The sequence below is a fragment of the Dipodomys merriami genome, unplaced genomic scaffold (genome assembly GCF_024711535.1).
Source record: "Dipodomys merriami isolate MVZ:Mamm:240054 unplaced genomic scaffold, mDipMer1.0.p SCAF_29, whole genome shotgun sequence".
Taxonomy (NCBI): domain Eukaryota; kingdom Metazoa; phylum Chordata; class Mammalia; order Rodentia; family Heteromyidae; genus Dipodomys; species Dipodomys merriami.
Genome location: NW_027204381.1, coordinates 3,429,253 through 3,451,672, shown reverse-complemented (window position 1 = coordinate 3,451,672; position 22,420 = coordinate 3,429,253). Strand labels below are relative to the sequence as shown.

General features: G+C 38.7%; 1 protein-coding gene across 3 annotated transcripts in view; it reads right to left on the bottom strand.

Annotated features, from left to right (window-relative positions):
• LOC138838829 (platelet-derived growth factor D) overlaps positions 1-21,957 on the bottom strand; it is a 165,191-nt gene extending 143,234 nt beyond the window's left edge. For 2 of the 3 annotated variants that reach the window (XM_070038198.1, XM_070038200.1), the window contains exon 1: positions 21,167-21,599. In XM_070038198.1, coding sequence (XP_069894299.1) covers positions 21,167-21,290 — 124 coding nt within the window. In that variant the 5' untranslated portion in view covers positions 21,291-21,599. Of the gene's footprint in view, positions 1-21,166; positions 21,600-21,940 lie in introns of those variants that run through there. The other variant, XM_070038199.1, reaches the window with a different exon arrangement.
• Positions 21,958-22,420: the final 463 nt, after the last annotated feature.

Genomic DNA, 22,420 nt, shown 5'->3' with positions numbered 1-22,420 from the left:
TAGTCAGTAGAGACCATATACATCTTCACTTCAACACTTCAATGCTTTATTTGGAATAGTTAATTGTTCATCAAGCTCTGGGCTTGGATTTGTTAGAAGCAAAACTGATACTAGCTCAATTTAACAAAGTAATAAGAGAAAGGTGAGCATTATTATGGAGGTCAGCATTTTCTGAGGAAAAGAGCATTTAGTACAGATAATGTCTCAATGGACCAGCCATCACTGGTACCAGACAACTCCAAGTGTACAAATACCTTTGGGCATCTTTGCTCTATGTGCCCGAATAAAGAAGCTGTAACTATCATGAGAACTTAAAAACTGTGCTTGTCACTCTGCAAGCCTTAGTTTAGAATCTGACAATGGTGGGTAGTGGACATCCCTATGGTCTCCTGTATGCAGTAAAAGATCTAACATTGTCCTTGTGATTCAATCCTTGGATGGACAAGACAACTAAGATTATTAATGATCTGGCTACTACCCTCGAAGGAGTTTGTTAAGAAGAAAAATGAAACATTCCTAAAATCACATTTGTAGGCTTTTCTTTAAAAGCCTGACAGATGGACTAGCCTGTTTACCTTTCTTGCATCACAAAACTCACAAACCAGGTTAAGTGCAAAAACTTAAGCAGTATCTAAAATGGACAAATCTGGCAATAATAACACACAGGAAGAAATAACAAAATAAATTCCACTTGAAGATTGGGATCTGGTACTTTCACATACAAAGGAATCAGAAAAACCAATGTTCACTATTATAGATGGTGAGGTACTGATTTCAACTTTTAAACTAGGTACATGTTACATTTTTCTAAATTATAGCATCAATGAATAAGGATTAGATTCAGTTTGAACATAACTTTTCACAAATACGCCTTTGCCAACAGTAAATAACATGAAAATATTATTGTCATCATTTTGGGTACACTTTTATTGGGTTTCATTATGATATTTTCATATATACATATAACAGTACTTGTAGCATTGTCCCATTGTCCTCTCATATACCTGTCCTCCTCTTACTAGTTTCCTCCTTTTTCCAAATATCCTTCCTGCTATTTTCATGTTCTCTTCTCAAAAAAAATCTAGATTCTGTGTATAGGAGAAAACATGTAAAGTCAGGCTTATTTTGTTTGATATGATGATCTACAATTCCATTCATCTTCATGCAGGTGACATCACAAAATTTTCCTCCCTGCCAAACTATGTACTTTGTAAAAAAGATTTTGTTGTTATTATAAAGGTGATGTACAGAGTTGGAGTCATTTCTTTTTGGATAATGTCACCCTTTCTGTTGTTCTTTCCCACTGACTATGTACTTTTAAGAAATCATCAAACATTTGGCTCATTTCCCCTAAAACATTTATAGTCACACTTATAATTGTATATCATATAATTTTAGAACTAGAAAGGATATAAGGATGTACTTAGTTCTAAGTCTAACATACTAGAGAATTTTCAAGAAGACAAAAGCAGCTGTACACAGACAACCAAGAGTTTCTCTACCCTGCCAATCATTACTGGCTTATTGAACACTAAGCATAGTATCCAAATGGCCCAGATAAAATATTAACAGTATTGACGAAGTTTTAATTGGATTTTTTAGTTTAAGATAATTGCAAGGTTTCTAAGCAGTTATAAGAAATACTACAGAGAGATCCTACATACCACTGGGTCCCTTAGAGTACTCTTGGGAGATGGGGCTGGATTCAATTTGGGATAGACAAGGCTAAAAGGTATAAAGAGTAAAAGGAACAGACAATAAATTGGAAAAATTATGTCCTGGGAGAAATGACTCTTCAGTAAGTGGTGAAACAGCAGGTTTACATGACTCTGAGATAACAATCTAGTCTTGAACACTGGAGAGTAAAGATCAGTCCAATATTTATATGTATAAGCCTTATTTTCAAGTGGATGTAGGATAGTTTAGTGATTTTTCACCATAAATGACAAAACTTCATACCTAGTAATAGCACTGGGATCAGCTTTATATCCTCTTAGTTAACAAAGAAAACTCTATTGAAATCTACTGTTAATGCTATATGTGGTGACAAAGTTTTGGGATCTTGTCGTATCTTGAGAGCTTTCTCTGAACCAAAAGAGCAAAAGGATATATCAGAATAGACAACTCCTCAGGCTGGTGTGCAAATTAAATCCTAATTAAACCGTTTGAATATCATGATAAATATAGCACTAAATTGTAATGCCAATTAGCATTTTGTTTATCAGTCATTACCATAAAACAAAGAGCAAATATAACCATGTTACTTTAATAAGGTCATAATTAGAGGAAATTAGTTTAGCAGAAAATGCAAAGAATCATAGCGGGATTCACACATCAGTATTTGGGCTGAGACAACATAAAGAGATTCAGCTCACATGCACTCATGTAGTGCCTGAAAAAAATCCTATAAATTCAGTAATACTCTATCCTACCAATAGTTCTCTGTGTAAGAAAGTGCTAAAGCATGCACTTTTTGAAACGTAACACAAGAATGTTATTTCCCTTTTTCTTTTACCTTATGTCTAAAAGAAAAAGTCTTCAAGATTTTAAGTTTGAAGACATTGTGGTTTCTGTCTTCCCTTCCTCCCTGAGGAAGCCTCACCCTTTGATGTAGAGAACTCAAACAGCAAGTTCTTTTTGGAGGTCACCTTGACATTTCTACTTCTCCATGGCCCTCTCTGGTCATTACACTAGCAAATGAAACAAAACAGTGGGACAAAGGGTGAATCAATTCAATAGCGATACTCACTAGACACTACGTTGGAAATGAACTTTACAACTTGGGGGGAAGGGAGTCTGGAGGGGAAAAAGTTGGAGAAAATGGAGGGAGTAACACTGTTCAAAAAGAAGTGAACTCATTGCCTTACTTATGTAACTGTAACCCCTCTGTACGCCACCTTCATAATAAAATTGAAAAAAAAATCAACATTGATCATTCTGGTCTATTTTGTTCGTGTGTCAATCTCTGTTCGTGTGTCAGTTTTTCCCCCAGTGACAAAGGCACCTGGAAGTATCTCCAGTGAAGTCCACAGCCAATCAATGTCAATTTTTGTTTGCTGAGTTCACTGTAAACTTCCCTACCTTTCTACTCTCAGAGCTATGAGATGGGTAAGCTTTTGTGATGTCTCAGCAGGACTTAATGAACAACAGAGGCTTAACAAATAGTTGTCTAATCAACTGGCCTTCAAGTCTTGTGTAACTTCCAGGTTTTTGATTTGGCTAAATGAGACTTTGAGGTGTGACTGATGATGCTTTCCAGAAATCTAAGTCCTTAGCACTTCTCTGTGAATAGAACAAGAAGATGACTCCCACGAATTAATGGTTGTTCTAAAATCCCCTGGAACATACAGACTGTTCCTGTCCTAGACCCTCCAGTGCGGAGAGTGTCTTCAGTGGGATTCAATGTTATAATGCATCAAGGGACTGGGAGGGGGCCGTGGACTACAGCTTCTTTCTTTTTTCTCTTTGTCACTCTCCGCCCACCCCCATCAGACACTAAGCCTCACTGTGGTCTCTCATGTTGTGCTTTGTCAGCGAAGGAACATCTGGTTTGCCTCTATGTCAGGTATGTCACTTTAGCTCAGCTGAATATTTGAAAATCTACACCTTAAAAACAGATGAAATAGGTAAGCTGAGGCAGTCTTGGATGGCATCTTCTTTGTGGTTTCCAAGCCACCTGAACTCTATCCTGAGCTAGGCCAGAATGCTTCCTGAAGAGGGCTGTTTTCTAATTGCATTTCACCTCTCATGTCTTTTCCATGTATTTCTCAGAAAGCTCACAGACAGATGATGGCCTGCTGATTTTTAGGAAACTATAAAGATTTCCTTATGGTTTATAATCTTAGGATATACAAGGAATAGGATATGACTAGTATTAGGTTTCTCTATTAAATACACAACTTTAAAGTTCTACATGTGGGGACTTCTTGTTTGCTTTGATTTTTAAGGGCAGTTATAATTTCCTTCTTGGTACAAGGAACACTTTTAGCTTAGGAATTATTTGTGAGCCTGCTTTACAAAATCATTTGTTAAAAGTTAAGCTTCATTATAAAACAATACTAGTATTCCATTGTCTCACCTACATAATTCTGCACATGCTAATGTGGAGCGACATGATTAGAAATGGAGCTTGAACCAGTGTTTGTAGGAGCCCTGTGCTTTTTGAATTCATATTTGCCTTTGGTTTCCATACTATAAAATCTGGCAGTCAAAGTCTTGTTGAACCTATTTCAGTCCTGTGGGGCAATATCTACCTTAGGGCAGCTAAAATTCTTTGGGAAGCCTTACCATTTCCCCATTAGGAAAGAGGCTTCTCCTTGTTCTCATCACATTTAACTGTGATCCATATAATCTACTAGTCTTGGTAATCTCAAGACCACATAGGTTTCATTACACCAAGAACTGTGTTTCTTTTATACTACCATGGCTCTATCAGATAACAGCACACAGTAGGGACTCAGTAAATAATGGGTGAATCAAGCAAAATTCACTTTCAATGCATTACTAAAAGCCAGGAAATGTTTTCTATTTTTCTCTCGATTCCATTATAAAAGTGATTTGTCTACTTTTCAAATACAGCTAAGGTTATTTAAAACAGATTGTTTCTGTCCTTTTCCTTAATACCAATTTCTATTGTTTTTACACATGAAAGCTTTGAATGGCAAATGAGGAATGGATTTCATTCCAGTGTTCAATTGTATTTAGATTCATGTTTTTATACACAGAAAACAGACAGCTGAAAAAGTGAAGCATTCCATGACCAGTCTGTGAATTGGCTCGACCTAAATTTTCAAGGTTCAGATGAAAAAACAACAATAAAAGGGGGAAAATCCCTACAAGTTCACAATTCTTACCACTACTTGGTATTTAATATGCTGAAAGTAATAGATACATATAGCATATAGAAGTCCAAGTTGAATACACCTTTGGGAGGAAACAGCAGACATACCAGTGATTCAACAGTGACATTTACTGCACTGTAGGAAGAGCAATACTGTAGGTCAGTCAGCATGGCTGTGTGGGAGACATTAAAAAAATCAACAAACAAACAAATAAAAACTCATATTTAAAATTTGTACTGAACTACTTTGTGACCCAGGCTTTATCAACTATAAGGCAAGAAAATGGCCAGGATTTCTCAGTGGCCATCTAGAGCTCACAAATTATTGAGTCTAAGTAGTCATTACAAAAACACACCAAGTCACAGCTGCTATTACTACCTGTAGTAAGACAGGCCCCAAACTTCTACCATTTAAATTTACTCAGAAATATACCAAAATACCCTCAATACAATAGTCAACTTAGTATAAGTATTTAAATGCCCTATCATGTGCTAAGCTGCTGTTTCCCTGACATGGTGCTAAATTCTTCACACAGACTATTTGATCTTCACATTCACTTCATAACATAGGAAGATTTGCTGTTGATGTTGTTTACTCTCTGAATCCTGAGAGGGTTGAGTAATTTCCCAACAATACATTACCAGCAAGTTGTGGGGGCAAGATTTCAGCTAAGGTCTTATTACCCTCAATCATTATTCTATGCAGTTCTTTCATCAGGCTAATTTTTTTTCAAGTTAATGAATTCCATTAACCTCTGTTGATCTAAACTGGATGGTACGTGGTACAATACATGCATCTCTTTAATATATTATTTTCCCCATGTACATGGTGAAAACCTTCTCATTTCACGTACTTGAAATTGTCCTGGGATTGTTTGTTAAAAGTACTACTTGAAGTGGGGAGCTTTGTGTTTCATTCCAGCTTCAAACATACAAATGTACATTCCTGTGACCAAGTTCTGATGAGGTACAAAGGCCTTTTCTCTGAGCATGCTTCATGCTGATAAAATGCTTTATAATCACTTAACTGACCCCCATGCATAACTTATCCAATCGTACTTTCTTGAAAGCACAGAAAAACACAAAGACACTTCAGACATTTATACATGGAGCCCTTCAGACTTTAAAGATTTACTTAACTTTATTTTTACCCTCGACAGAACAGCTTCGTTTCCTCACTCATACCTTAAGTGTTAGGGTCTGAGTCATATCCCTTCCATTCTATAAGCCCACAATTCATGTGTTGAATTCCTGACCTCCAGTGTGATTATATTTGGAGACAGGAACTTTGGAGAGGTAGTTAAGGTTAAAAGAGGTTCATAATGGTAACTCTCCTATTCAATAGGGTGAGTGTCCCTGTATAAACAAGGCACCAGAAATGTCCTTGTCTGCATATCCAGAGAGGAACAACCACATGAGTTCACAGCAGGAAGACAACCATCTGATCACCAGAAATAGTACCTCACCAGAACCTGAGTTTATAGGCCCTGTGATCTTGGACATCCCAGCCTCCCTCCTAACCTCTTCATAATGGGGAGAAATAAGTATCTATTGTTTAAGCCACTAAGTCTGAGGTGCTCTGTTGCAGGAGCCTAAGCAGACTAATATATTAGTTCAATAACATTTTTAAGCAATTCACCATTAAAGTTTGAACAATACCTTGAACTAAAAAGCGATAAAGACAAAAAATCTATTACCTCCATACTTTGCTGTATCACAAAATATTTAATTGAGTTATGTAATGGTTAAACTAGAAGACATATGTTTGGGAGTAAACACATATGTATGTCTCCTGAGTAGGAGCACAAATGTGGACCAGGGAAACAATATAGGAACATCACAAGCACTGAGGCTCCGGTCTCTGAGGATCTTTCCTGTTCCATTTCAGTGTGGTTAATCCAGCTCTGGAAATGATAGGTTTCCTGCTGTACTAATTTGTTCATAAAGTGCATTTTCACTTCTTTCCATAGTATTTCAGAGCAAAGCTCAGACGGCAAGATAGGTACCTTAAAATCAAAGAATTATGTTGACTTTGTAGAGTCTGACACATGTCTATTAAATGTCTATTAAAGACAAAGAACACCAAATTATAAATGCTGCATTAAGTAGTAGGGCTTTGTAGGGGGCCAATCAAGAGACCTGAAGTTTAAGCCTTACTAAGCAACCAACTTAAGCTGGCACTGTCATCTTCCTCCTGTAGGAGTCTGAACTTCCTCTGGAGACACTCCACTGATGTTCATATCATCAGGCAGCACGTATTTACTGAGTACATCCTCTCCCCTAGCCATTATTCAAGTAGGCATATCCTTTCATAGCTGATATCCTCCAGGGAAGACAGAATACATGCAAATACAAATAAATGATACAATTCTAAGAAGAGCTAAATGAGAATGATGTATACCAGGTACCAGTGTGTACTAAAAATGTGACTGTTCCTTAAAATGCATGTCCTTGCTAAACAATAGAAAATGCCTTTTGAATAAAATGTTTCCAGCAACATAAGAGTCATGCTGTGTGCTGACACAGAATTGTTGAAGGGATTCTAAAGGAGTTTCTTCCTTTGGACAGGACTTTCAGATTTAACAGTTGTTTTGAGAATGAGGCACATTGTATGTGGATCTTCATGTAATGAGACATCAAAATAGGCAACTTAGTTTGAGTTCTTAGCAAATAAAAGAAATGAATTTTATAGCAATGAAAGTTTTATAGGGCACCATTATATATGGGAATCTTCTGGAAGAAGAATCTAACAAGATGTTTCAAAACTCAGTTTAAAAATCCAAGACATCTTTAAAAGACATTTTGCTAGATAAAATAATATTTTTGCTTGCCTATAAGTAAAATAAGTGTCTTGTCAACAAAGAATGAACCAAGAGGGGTAGGAGTTGTACTGAGATTCTTAGCAAAAATGTAAATAATTTATACTTCTATGTGAATCATTATTACCTTTAAATTTTGGGCAACAAATCAAGTATAAGATCTGAAAACCTAAAAGTGTAACAGTTTTTGTAACATTTAATTTTCCTAAAAATAGCAAGCAAATAGGAAATAGCAAGTTTGAATTAATGCAGACTAGAGCTCTAAATCCAGAGATGTACTGTTCTGTAAAAAAATTGTATTAAATAAATAATAGGTTACCACTCTCCAAAAACAATTCAGATGGCAGGATTCTGCTTTTCACAGATCTTTTACTGGCTAGTCAGAAAGAATAATTTTATAAAATGGTCAAATGTTTCACCAAAAAGAACATTATTGTTGACTAAGACAAATTAACTTGGAAATAACAAGGAATGAATGCTGATTTAACAGCTCTACACATTCAGGGCAAAGGAACGGAGTGCCAGCAGTTGTTTTCATAAGACAGTTCTCAAATAGGAAAAAAATGCACCTGGCATAAAGACCAAATAGTTTGAATTTATTAGGTGTCTGTAAGCTTTTCTTTTTCTTTAAAGGAATACATGAAAGTAACTAGAAATATCAACTCTACCAATGTTGGGATAATAACTAGACAAAATATACCTCACATAAAACTTGCCTGTGCTGTTATTACTCTTCTTAAAAAGTGACTCTATTGATTGCAAGACTGAAACAAGGAAAGGGACACAGAGCTTTTATAAATTAAGTTTTTCTGTTGGAAATAGACCAATACTAATTTGGATCGGTCTAAGTAAATGACTTTATTATCCAAGAGCTTTGCTGTCTAAATTGGTCATGACTAGCCACATACAATATTAAATATTTGAAATCAAGTGTGTTTTAAGTATAAAATGTATGGCAGCCGTTGAAGGTTTAGTATGATAAAAAAGAATTTTAAAAGAAATCTCAACATTTTTTAAAGTTATTGGACATTCAAAAATATCTGAATACAGATTGAGTTAAATAAAATACATTAAATTTAATTCCATGCACTCTTATTTTTTGTTTGCTTTCTGTGCTGGGCCTTGGGCTTGAACTTAGGGCCTGAGCATTGTCTTTGAGTTTTGGGTTCAAGGCTAGTGATCTACCATTATAGCCACAACTCGTGTGTGTGTGTGTGTGTGTGTGTGTGTGTGTGTGTGTGTGTGTGTGTGTGTGTGTGTGTGTGTGTGTGTGTGTGTGTGTGTGTGTGTGTGTGTTGTGTCTGTGGTTTAAATGGAGATAAGAATCTCATGGACTTTGCTGCCCCAGCTAGCTTCAAGCCTTGATCTCAGATCTCAGCCTCTTGAGTAGCTAGGATTGCAGGTATTAGCTACCTGTGCCTGGCTCACAGTTTGTATTTTGACTTAGACTTTCTTGGCAATGTTTTTCATAGAGCAGATTTTAATCTTAGCAAATCCCAGGTTATCCTTCATTCATCGGCATCATTTCATTCTTTTTTGCTTTTCCTGTGTGGCTAATAGAAACATTAAGATAAAGTTCACTACATTGGATTCAATTTCAGCTAAGACCTAAGCTCAGAAATTCAACTGGAATTCTTGAATTCTATCCTATCCACAAGATTACCAGTAATATTAGCATACACAAACATTTCATCTACATCTATTTCGAACATCATTGAGCATGTTTCTATCAGTGTATATACAGTACATTCTATCAGCAAATCCTGTGTAGCAATGGGTACTATTTCATGGTAGCTATTGTTACATGATTACCACGGATTGATTAGCAAAATAATTAGTGCATCATCAGCACACTTCACTCTGAAATGAACACATAGTGAACTCACAACAGAACTTCATGGAATAAACAAATGAATAAACAGATATGCCAAAAATGAATGACACATTGGGTTAAGAGGAAAGTTTTAATAATCAATTATAATAAAGTAGGATCATTGCTTGCTCCTAGCATAATCAGAAAAGTAAATATTTGGATCTAATATTTTCATTTTTTTCTGATCAGGAGGTAGAGTAGAAATGTGGCTTATCATATAAATTTCTCAAAGGCAGAGAATAAACCCACTATTAAACAAAATATAAAATAGTAAATATCTTTACAAGGCCGAGAAATTTTATAAATGGTTGGGAAGGTTGGCTCAACCAATTGGGCCATTCAATTATTCAACTTTCATAACAAAGATCTTGTATTAGTTTCCTGTGGCTGCTGAAACAAAATATCACAAACTTACTGGTATAAGACAACTCACGTATTCTTTAATAGTTCAGGAGGTTAGGGAATCTGTGATAGACTTCAGTGAGCCAAAATCAGGCCCTATTTGTGGGGCCTTCCTCCCTCTGCAGCCTCCACAGAAGAGCCTGGCCTGTCTCAGCTCCTGGTAACTGCCAGCATCCCTTGGATTGTGGCTACATTACTCAAATCTCTGCCTCTGTAGTCACGCTGATATCTCCTCTGAACCTCTTCTAGAAGGGCACATATGATTCAACGTAGGTCCTATCTATACAATCCAGTGTTATCACCTCTCATAATTTTTAACCAAATCACATTCACAAACTCTTTGCTATATAGAATGAATTTGAATGGCTCCTGGATGAAAGTAGAGATTTTTGAGATTCTTTATTCACCTAGTATAGTTATTGGTATGTGCTTTTGCAGCCCTCTCTAAAACAGTCTCTTGAAATGGTCAGTTTTATACACTACTTTAAAATGCTTGTCAAAGACAAACACATTGTTTATGTGTACCAATAATTAGATATGGTTCTACAATTTTCAAATTTTTCTGACTATGGGAGGATGCCACTCAGCATCCTAGTAGTAAGTGACAGGAACTAACTGTATGGCTGTACAATTTCTTTCACATGCCCACATTCTGTGCCATGTTGCCCCAGGACCACAAAAGTCACAAAGTTCTCAGCAGATGATTTCCCACCTATGATATTATAATTATGCTTTTGTTCCCCCAAATAACTCGTTTTTGATAAATTCATTAGCCTAGCTAGTAATAGCAATGGCCAGCTACTTGATCACATATCCAAAGAAAATTTGTTAACCCATGGCTGAAAACATGCATTCACCATTTTGAAAATTACTTATAACTAGTCCATGTTTCTAAAGTGGATTTTAATGTACTTTACATATGCATAAAAGTAGACATGTTAAAAGGTCTAAAATAGTTATCAGTAAACTGATAGCTGTAAAATAGTTATGTCCACGTTTTAATCATCTCTAACTTTATTGATATCATACATAATGGGATAGTTGAATATTAATGAGAGATTTCCATTTTTGAGTTTTTAAAAAAATAAACTGTATTTAGAATACACGAGAGTCCCTTAGTTTATTTTACTTCCATGACAAGAGGAGGAAAAATATATATAGTTCTGAAAGCTGTCTTTGTCTACTGCCATCCAGCGGTCAAGTAATCATACTACATATCACACATTAGAAAGGTAAGTCCTAGGGGCTGTGAATGTGGCTTGGTGGTAGTATTTGCCTGGCATGCAGGAAGCACTGGGATAGATTCCTCAGTACCATATAAACGGAAAAGGCTGGAAGTGGTTATTGTGGTTCAAGTGGTAGGGTGCTAGCCTTGAGAAAAAGAAGCTCAGCGACAGTGTCCAGGTCCTGATTTCAAGCCCCAGGACTGGCCAAAAAAAAAAAAAAAATCAATTAGAAAGTTAAGTCCTATTGAGGTAGGAATTGAGTGAACATACTGATATGTATATTTCAGTAATATCTAGTTTAAGATCTGAGCATACATAAGAGGACATAAGGACACATAAGGGCATTCTGTTCAGGTTTTAATTAAAGTAATAATAGTAATAATAAATTGGCTTCTCCTCTTCAAAAAGATTGTGCTGAACATAGCCCAACAAATACCATTTTATTTTTTCTGAACTAAATATTAGGACCCATGATTTATGGTTATAATCTTGATATTAAGAATCTTAATATTGAGAGTCTAAAAATAAAACAATCTAAAACATAAACCGTAGGTCACATAATTGTGACACTATATGATACTGGCTTAGGTTGTGTTTATTCACAAGTTTATTTTCTCTGTTCAAATTAAAAAGCTCCCACTGAGTGAAGACTGTGCCTTCACACTAATCGTTGCTGTGCTATAGCTCTTTCTCTGCATGTAGTCAGTATTTTACAAACACTTGTTGACTGAATGAATAGCATACATGTTTACTGCAGCTTGGTTTGGTAAAAAAAAATCTAAATAAAAGATATAAGATAATAGAAAGACTTTTGAGGCTTTTTGAGCTATTTAGATAACCTAATGACATATTATATATAAATTTCAAGTAGCTCTTACTCCATTCTAGCTCAGTTCTTTTTTTGAAAATTAACAAATGCTTTAAGATCTTTTAATTGTATGTTTATTCACTTTGTCAGTGTAGTTTAGTCATTAAGGAAAATATATACTAATTTCATTCCATTAAATAAGAACTCTCTTGTTTAGTATTGTGTAAATAACACAGTGTAACAAGCTTCTTTATAACCATAAACAGAAGGAAAATCTACAAATCTTTCTTTACTCTTCCAAAGTTCAGACTCACATTTTAAGGCTTGTTCTTAATTTAGTTTTACTTCTTTCTTTTGGATCCTTTCATTAAGTAGCAAAAACTTCATGAAAGCATTCAAATACTATACTAAAAGGATCCATTTTAATCAGTATTATGTGAAGAGTACTTTTGCTATTGCTTTTATATGCTAGTTAAAAATCCTGCACATTTCATTCTCATAAATTTGAAATTAGATATGCTGATGCCTAAGGTAACAGTCTAAATGGTAGTGCCATTTTAGGATTGTGTAATGAAGACTTTTAGAAAATGTAACCAATCTTTTCATCCCAGCCACTGTTTCCAACAGATATGAAATCCCTTTGCCATGCTAAAAGTAGAGGAGAGATATGAGAAGTGATTATGTATACTCACAATCACGAATACTATTTCCTTTAAAAACATGAGGATACATAGTTGACTGCTTCATGCTCCTGTGAAAGCATTTCATAACTACATAGTTTCTCATGCCTTTTTACCTCTAGGCTCTTATTGCTCCACAGACATTGCAGCATATCCTAACGGGTCACAAACTGATTTTCCATCTCTATAATCTTTTCATTCTTTTTTCTTTTATTTCCTATCTTGTCAATGATGTAACAACAACCCAGACAGTTAAGGCAGAAATCCGTCACTCTAGACTCAGAGTTTCAACTCCCTTTCCTTTACAATCTGATCATGAGAGAGTGCTAGTGGCCAAAAGATCTGTTGTAAAAAGACACTGACTGATCTTCTGATTCATGAATCCTTATTGAGCTTCTTTGTGCTAGCCAAGGAAATAGGCAGGATGCTTAGCCACCATAAATCAGTCAGCTCATCTATACTGGTTAGCATACATATGTCTGAAGATATCAGCTACACAGACAAAGTCCCACCATAGGCGTCCTGATAAAAATGGGGATCAACACCTAGGGATAAACAGCTGGGCATACAGCATTTCCTGCAGGGACTGGGAATCTTTTTTTTCTACCAAGGACCATTTGGATATTTATAACATGATTCTCAAGTGGGCCATACAAGATTATCAATAAAAACAGACATCTGTGGGCAGCTGATGAGAAGCATATAAGAAAGATATATGTCTGTCCTTGTAATGTGCCAAATGATTTCACCTGCCCCATACAGCTCATGGGCTGCATATTTCCTACTCAGGGATGAAACCACCTGATCAGTACATTCACTGAACATTCACTAAACAAAAAAAAAAATCATGATGCATCTGAAACAACAAGAAGAAAAAGATTAACACTAGTAAGGAATTCACCAGTGAGTAAATAACCCAACATTTAAAAAACAATTTCCCATTTACATTTACTATATTGGAGAAACTCAGTTTCAGCGGAACCACTCATGACAGACTGGAAGTACTACAGTGAAAAGATAAGTCTAGAACTCAGTCAAGAGCAGGAGTAGAAAATTCAGACTTACGTGTCATTTGTACACAAGCAGTAATTAGTACTCCAGAGAGGATCAGTGAGATGACTAAGAAGAAAGGTTGAAGTTCAAGCCTAAGGAAACATACCAGTATTTCTAAGGCAGTCAGGAAGACCCAACAGGATCCAGCCAAAGAAACAAAAATAAACAAGCCTCAATAAAATAAGGAAAATAATTCTCTCTGTTCAATATCAACTTTTAGAACATACTATTTGGTCCAAAAATGTTTCATTTGTAGAAGTTGGTAAGTTATCTTTTTTTTTTTCTTTTGCCAGTCCTAGGTACTGAGCCTGAGCTTCTTTTTGCTTAAGGCTAGCACTCTATCACTTGAGCCACAGCTTCACTTCCAGCTTTTTGGGAAGATTATTGGAGATAGGAATCTCAAAGATTTTCCTGCTTGGGCTGGCTTCAAACTGCAATCCTCAGATCTCAACTCAGACATAAGCTACAGTGCCCAGCATAATATAACATTTTCATCTTCAAATGTTGGCTGAGAGGATGGAGACAAATGTTTGAAGACAGAAGAGCAGTGGACCTTAGAGATCACTTCATGAGACTAACAAAGACAGAAAGACAAAATCATGCAAAGGACAACATACTCAAACACAGACTGGCCAGTATGCAGTATGCTTGAGTGCAAGAACACTGCTGCTTCCTTGACTATGACAAAGTAAAGGTAATACCAGGTTTATGCTACTTTATTATTAACATTTAGCCACATCACTCCCTGATGAATCCAGCTAGAAGATAATGATAGGTACACATATTATCTACCTACCTACCTACCTACCTACCTACCTACCTACCTACCTACCTACCTACCTACCTACTTACCTACCTACCTACCTTCCCCCCTCTCTCTTTTTTTTTCTCTCTCTCTCCTATCAATCATAACACAGAGCTTGATGCTATGATTAGGCAGCTCTTCTAGCCAAAAAGTAGACTTTGTACTTGTCACTGCTGAATTTGATCTTGGTATAATCAACCCAGCATTGCAACCTCAGAACATGTGGATTCTCTGTGAAATGTGCTCTACAGGTCCACGGTCTGTTGGTATAAATAAAACTTAGAGACTTCATTAAAGTTTTATTAGCTTTTAAAAAGTCTTACAACCATCCAAATAATTTATACAATTTATGTGGGTAGTTTTATGCTACAGTGGTGCAATTGAGTAATTACAACAGAGACCATCTGTCCTGAAAACCTAAAATACATACTGGCCCTCCATAAAATAGTCTACCAACTCATGTATCTAAACCAGCCTATTAACTATTCTTTCCAATTAAAATATGCAGGTTTGGCTGAAGTATTTTCTGTGCTTTCATTTAAGTTATTTGGCCCTAAAACATTGTATGAGGAGACAGACCATTCTTAGTTCATGTTTATCTTGTATTCGCCCCTTTTGTTATTATATATTAACCACCCCCCCCCCCGTGTCTTTAGTTTTTCTGCTCAAATTGTGCCTCTACAAAAGTTAATGCTCCCTCCCTTTTAGATGTCATTAATGGTGTAATGGGGGTATGTGGCATGATTTAAAATATTTGTCTAACACTAGACAGGTTCCTTTTACACTTTTGACTGTGAGCTCAGCTCCTGCTTAGGACAGCATGTCTACCACACTGAGCTTCAGATAGGCATCTGGGATGAGGAGACACAAAAGTATCAGGATGCACTGGACATGGGTGTTTGGAAATTCTACACTAAGGAAGCTACTCAAGTCCTCCACTATCAAATTGCAAATGAAATGACTCTGTGCACAAATTCCTCACACAGTAGACATAAAACAGTACAGGCCTGGCTTTCTCCTCAGGAACAACAGCACTGAGCCTTCAAACAGAATGGACACGTCAGCATCCTAATGTCATCTTTCAGTGGCTTCCCACTGTGCCCAATTTAGAACTAAATTCCCTCACTTTTCCCTAAGATATGTATTTGAATGTTTTTTTCTTTCTAACGCATTTATATGATTATTTCTTTGTTGCTTTATATGTCCCTCCCCCACAGTATAACCCCTGCTTTCACTGTATTTGATGTCGGTATAATTTGTGGAGGGGAAGGGGAAAAACAAGTCGTTTAAATAAGGATACAGGTGGACCTGTTGCAACAATGAGAAGTACAAGTTGTCATGTCGAAAACAAACTTTACAACTTTGGTAGGGGAGTGGGGGGAGGTTTGGGTGAGGGGGAAGGCTTGGAAGGGATGGGAAGGGGAAACAAAGGAGGAGGGTACAATGCTTGATAAGAAATGTACTCATTATCTTGCCCATGTAATTGTAACCCCTCTGTACAGTTTTTTCACAATAAAAATAAAAAAAATAAATTCCCTCACTTTTCTTCCTGGGCTGTGCACTAAGCAAACTGGTTTACCTGAATTCTCTCCTCTGGATCCTGACAAGTTATCTCTATTGTTGTCTCCGCTGTTATCTCTACTGGAAAACTCCACTTCCTCTTCCCTCTGTCTCTAATGTCTTAACTCATTCCTCAGTTTAGAGGCTTTTGCCTTCAGGGAGATAGTTTCTCTATTCTGAGTTAGGAGCTACTTGGGGAGTCCTGTAACTCACTATCTTTCCTCCATGAAACTACACTGTGCTTTCACAACTTCAACTGAGAATTTTTTTTTCAAAGAAAAATCTTGTTATTGGGGTTGGGAGTATAGCTCAGTGGTAGAGTGGTTGCCTAGCACAGGCAAAGATCTAGCTTCTGTCCTCAACACAGAAAGAAAAAAAAAATCTTGTGATGAACTCCAACATAGTATTTAAAACACAAGTCCAGACAAATGTAGGAGGATGTTCTCCTGACAAAGAGGTGGAAAACTAGAGTTACATGTTTAGCAGCCTTGGTACTAGTGTACTGAGTTAGAAGATTACCTTTTTTTTTTTTTTTAGCTTGCCCTCAGATATTCATGCCCGCTATGCAGATGCTCTACCATTTGCGCCACAACTCCAGCACTTTTTGTTCTGGTTATTTTTGAGATACAGTCTTGAACTTTTTCAGGGGTAGCCTGGACCATGTTCCATGAAGTATACTTCCTGTCATAGATGAGGTGATAGATACTATGACCATGCCTAACTTTTTGCCTGGGTTTGCTTGGAACCACCTTATTTCTGATGTAAGCCTCCCTTATAGCTAGATGACAGACATATTGTCTAGAATTTTCACACTATGCAAAGCACCCAAGAAGTCAAATGCAATTCTTGTTAATGATCACATTGGTCTACATAGTTGTAGACAACTATCTCTATATTGTCCACTGGACTATATCTTCCAAGATGGCAGAACTTTCTATTGTACCAGGTAACTAAGCATCTAGCAAAAGACATGGTGGACACTACAGAAGAAGGAAATAATAAATAAATAACCACTACACTAGAGCTCAGTTTCAGAATTCAGGATAAAGAACTGCTATGTTACCTTTCATGTTTGTAAGATAGACCTTTTGTGAAAGGTCAATGTCACACTTAAATGGTCAGCACAGATGAGCTGGAAACAGCTTGCAACTAGTTTTACTAAAAGGTTTTCCAATTTTAAACAAAAAGAAATGCTTTTATCCCATTATTCAAGAACTGCCTTTTGACACTAACTAGATCAATTTCACAATGGAAAGTCAAGAGTATTTTCCAGAAAGGAGATGATCTGCACTATGACTCAGCTCTCAAGGACAAAGGCAGAAAGAGATCCACATGTCCTTCCCAGGTTGGAATTGTGGGCTGTGAAGCCAGAGACCTGTATGACAGCATGCTTAAGTTCTTGCTGGCCAGAACTGATGACTGGCTCCGGGGTTCTGTTCATCGTCTGACTCTTATTGCTCTGAAATAATGTGGTTTCACTTTCATTTAATGAAGGGTAAAATCTTGTAGGCAAATCTCACTGTCATTCAATGACATTCATTAATTCAGAAACTAACAGTTTCCTGTACTACACAGCATGCCGACACCTGGTAAAACCCTCTCTTCAAAATGAACCTGGATGGATAGTGGATAATGATGGTTCATGCATGTAATCCTAGCTACTCAGGAGATCTGAGGATTGTGGTTCAAAGCCAGCCCAGGCAGGAAAAATCTGCTAATCTCCAATTAACCAACAGAAAACTGGAAGTGGAGCTGTGGCTCAAAGTGGTAGAGTGTTAGCCTTGAGTGAAAGAGCTCAGACTCTGAGTTCAAACCTTAGGATCAACCAAAAACAGAACCTCCATTAAATATTATCACCTACACTGGCCATGTTGTATTTAAAATAAGTAAATAGTAGTGTCACTTAGTTGCTACCTTTACACTTCTGGACCCACACTCTGAATAGTAACATCTGTTGTGGCCAATTAGTGTCATCAAAGCACAACTGCAAAGGCATTAAAATAAGAGGATGTAGCTGTTACTGCTAAATCAAGATTTTTCTCTCAGAGACAGAAAGTAAAACCAGTATGAAACAAGAATGATGATGAACACTTAATTACTGAAAATTATTATATTTTAAGCTTTCTTAGCTATAGAAGATCTCATTTCCTCCTGGAAGCAAGGGCAAAATTCAACTACTTTTCTCTATTGGGCTGCCTTCAGTTATTCTGCCAGATGAAAAGGTCTCTTTGGAGATGTCAGTTTGTCGCAAGGACACATCATGATGGAAAATTTTAGAAGAGTAGGAGATGACACCATATACACTCCTATGACAGTAGGTATTCCACTTACATCAGTAACACTGCTTCCATATCATGTCATCTCTTAGCTACTCTGGGGATCTGGAGCCATTAAGCATAATGTTTAGTGTCAGACTACACAGAATCCCACACACTCACCCTCATGCTCTTTTTACTGAAAACCTGCCAATACTGTTCCATTCTTGACTACAACCCAACAGTGGGTAACAACCAACCTGGCTATCAGGAGCAACCGTATGACACAAAGAATGCTTTGTTGTCACCTCCTACATTCTTCTTTTTTGGTGGCTAGAGTGGAACTTGAACTCAGGGCCTTACAACTCTCACTTGGCTCCCCTGCTTCTTCCCCCCACACTCACACAGCTGGTTCTCTACCACTTGAGACATACCTTCACTTCTGGCTTTTTTGCTGGTAATCTGGAGATAAGAACCTCAAGGAGTTGTCTACCCAGGCTGGCTTCAACTCCAGGCTCTCACATCTCATCCTCTTGAGTAGCTAGGAGGATAGGTGTGAACCACTGGCATCTTGTCTTAACATCTGAGAACCAAATCTTCTAACAGTCCCAACTTAATGTTTAGAGATTTTCATTTTTCATCTTACCCTTGAAACTATTCCTTACACATGTTTACCTCATTCTTTCTTTTAATTATCTTGCTTTGTATGTATGTATGTATGAATGTAGTATGAATACATGTATGTATGTGTATTATTGGACTTGAACTGAGGCCCTGGGCACTGTCGCTGAGCTCTTTTGTTCAAGGTTAGCTGTCTACCACTTTGAGTCAGAGCTCCATCCTCACCTGATTCTTATATTCTGACTTAATCTGATACTCAAAAGAGCAAGAAGAGTGTCTTCTTCAATGATCTTTAGGAAAATCTGGGACTCAATCTTACCTCTGTGGGTACATCATTGCCTGTCCTGTCTTTTGGAATGCACATGCTTTAAGAAAAACCATGTCATTTCAATTTTTCTAAAACTACCACCATTATGAGCATTTATTATTACTATATGGAAAATGATTTTTGCATCTACCTTTCTATCCTTCCCAGTCTAGTGTGTAAGAGGAGATTTCTACTCAGTAAAATATTGAGCAATCCCACCAAAATGTGTGTGTATTGAGCAAGTTCAAAACAACTTTATCTACAATATGAAGAAATAAGAAATCTAGAGGTATGTTAAAAAAATGATGAAACAAACCATTTATCACATATACTAGGTAGATGTATAGAGAATTAACAATACAAACTAAAATGGGTGATATGTCCAAAAGACAAAACTGGGAAAAATCCAGAAATGTTATTACTTGGATTTAGTCAGAAGCCTGGGTTAATGGCCAATGGTTGCATTTTCTGTCCTTGACTTCTTGTAACTGATACTTGGCAGGCTAAGGATTACAAAATTATGGCTGTGAAGTCATGCAAATCATGAAGGGTATTTTACTCTATGCAGCAAAAAGGGCATATAAAGTACAAGCTTAGAAAATCTACCAGGAGAAGATCTGCACCTATAAGAAACATTATAGAACAAAAAAAAAAAAAGTTTGATCTTGAGCCCAAAACCTTTTTGAAGTTTAGTAAGAAGTATCTATGCTTCAACTAACATGGAAGGTCATCAAAAATTCACTGCTGAACTATTTTATATAAATACACAGTTCTAAAGTTTCTGTGAATTATCCTGCTACATATTTTACCATTTCAAATTACAAGAACAGGCTGAAATCCAGCCTCTACCTGTCATCAGAAAATATAACAAAGTTTCTATTTATTTCTTCCAACACTGAAAGTCTTTCAGTGAAGTCTAAATTAAGAACCTATCAAGAAAGACATACAACAGTCCAACATTATCAGTTTTGACCATTAAGTACAGCTTAATGAGCTCCTTGAAGAATCTGTTAGAACTTTAATCAAGCAGGAGAGAAGGATCTAATGTAGAAAAACAAAAACAAAAACAAAACCCCAAACCCACAAACTGTGGGAAGTTCAGGTACACAGCAGTAAGAGTTGCAGTTGCTGAGGAGAACAGCAGGGAATGGAGACCAAATCAACTCCAGATGTTGATAGAGGCCCCAGAAGCAAATTAAGCAATTGAGAGTTTGGACTCAATGACCCAGATGTCCTCCAGATTAAAGGAACACAAACAAGCCTGCCTGAGACCTTGCTTAGGCTGTCTGGAGGTGTCAGGAGGTGTATTCTTGGCAAGCAGTTGCAAAAACCTTCCATGAAGGTCCTTCCACGGTACAGAGAACAGCCCAGAAGCCTGGTCTAGATTCCTGAGTGTCTAAGCCCTACGGCACTCCAATGGGGAAAAGTCACTTAAGAGACTTAAAAGGCAACACACTCATCTAAAACTATTAATATATACTCGCTCAAATACAACTGCATTGCCGAAACTCAGCATTCTCCTCCCCCACTCCTGCCAAAATACATTTTAAACAATAAATCACTCTATCAACTCCGGCACCTAACCCCAACCTGGTCTCTGCCAGTTGCTGGTCCAAAAGGATAAAAGCCTGACCAAAGGGTGGCGCAGCGGCAACCTTTGCCAACTGTAGAGGTTTGGGGTCCTGGCGTCCAACCGATTGTGCAGAGGTTTCTCTAAGCTTCGGTCCCCCTGGAAGGAGGGGACTCTCAGGACTGGGGACAAGCAGAAAACCTCCCTCCCCAACCCAGAGCGTTCAGTCTGAGTTTGTGTGAAAGACTGAAAAGAGGAGGGGGGGGCAGGAAGGAGGAAAAGTGCAGTGACAACCACCAAGGTGCTGTTTTTTTAATTGGGGGAGAAAGTAAAGGCGGCTGTCTTACCGTCTCGCCGGAGGTTGGCCTTGCGCAGAGCCTTGAGGGATGCGCTCTGCGCGGTGGCCCCAGCGTCCCGCTGGCTGCAGAAGTTGGCGCAGACTAGAGCGCAGAGGAGGATGAGCCGGTGCATTTGGGATGAGCGACCTGGGGACCGCGTGGCTGTCGGGAAAACACGCGGGTCCGCTGCTGGCCCGCCGCCGCCGCCGCGCGCTCGCCCCGCCGCCCGGTTACACGCCGAGCCCGCTCCGAACTTCCTGCATGCTGAACTTTCCAGCGCGTGTGCGTGCCGCACTTCCTTGTGGCGCCGCGCTGATAAACGGGGACGGGACAAACAACAGGTTGACGTCGGGTCGCCCCCTCCGGTGGCCGGCCGCCGCAGCACAGCTGCAGAGGCGGCTGGCAGCGCCCCAGCCGCCGCGGGCCCCGGGGCTGCGCCGCGCTCCCACCCCGGAGCAGCCACCTCTGCAGCCTGCGGGCCGAGGCCCCGGGACCTACTCCGCCACTGAGCATGCCCAGTGGCACAGCGGGCCAGGACTCGTCCAGCACCCTGGGTTTTGCTCTACTTAGTGGGACCAGAAGGAGAGCAGGGAACCCGCTGGCCGGGAGCAGTGGGAGATGGGCGGAACCCAGCCCTCCCCGGGGGGTGACTGGGGCATCCCCCCACAAGCCGCTGCCCGGCCTGGGTGGGGATGGGGCTTGGGAGGGGGGCTGGAGCCAAGAGCGTTTACTGTACCCCGAGGCGCATCGGAGTCGACCGAGCCAAGGTTTCTCTGTACCTACCATGGAGAAAGGCGATCGCAAATGCCAATGCCAAAGGAGCTGGTTCTGGGCTCTCCTTTGGGCTCTGGGCTGAGCTAAGGGTAATTTCTGAGAGAGAGAAGCCAGCATTTCTTCCTACTTCCCAGAGCTGTAGCGGCCCACCGCCGGCGTGAGGGTGTGTAGAATAAGGCCAATAATCAATAGCCGCGGGTGGTTTCCCTGTTCCACCCGCCACCCTGCACCGAGGGGCTTGAATGCTGGGCGGGGCGGGGCGGGGTGTCCCGCCAGGTGAAGAAGTTGGGTGAGAACCTGGAGTTCCCTTACCTCCCCGTCCCACAGGAAGAGGGCAGCACTTTTAGGATCCTCCCTTCTCGCAGCAGAAGAGCCGGCCCTGCATTCCAGGACCTCTAGGCCTCTGTCGCCCCAGGACAAGGAGCTGCATCTGCAAGGAGTGAGTCAATTCTGCTCTCGAGATGAGTCACTCTGGACACAAACTCGGAC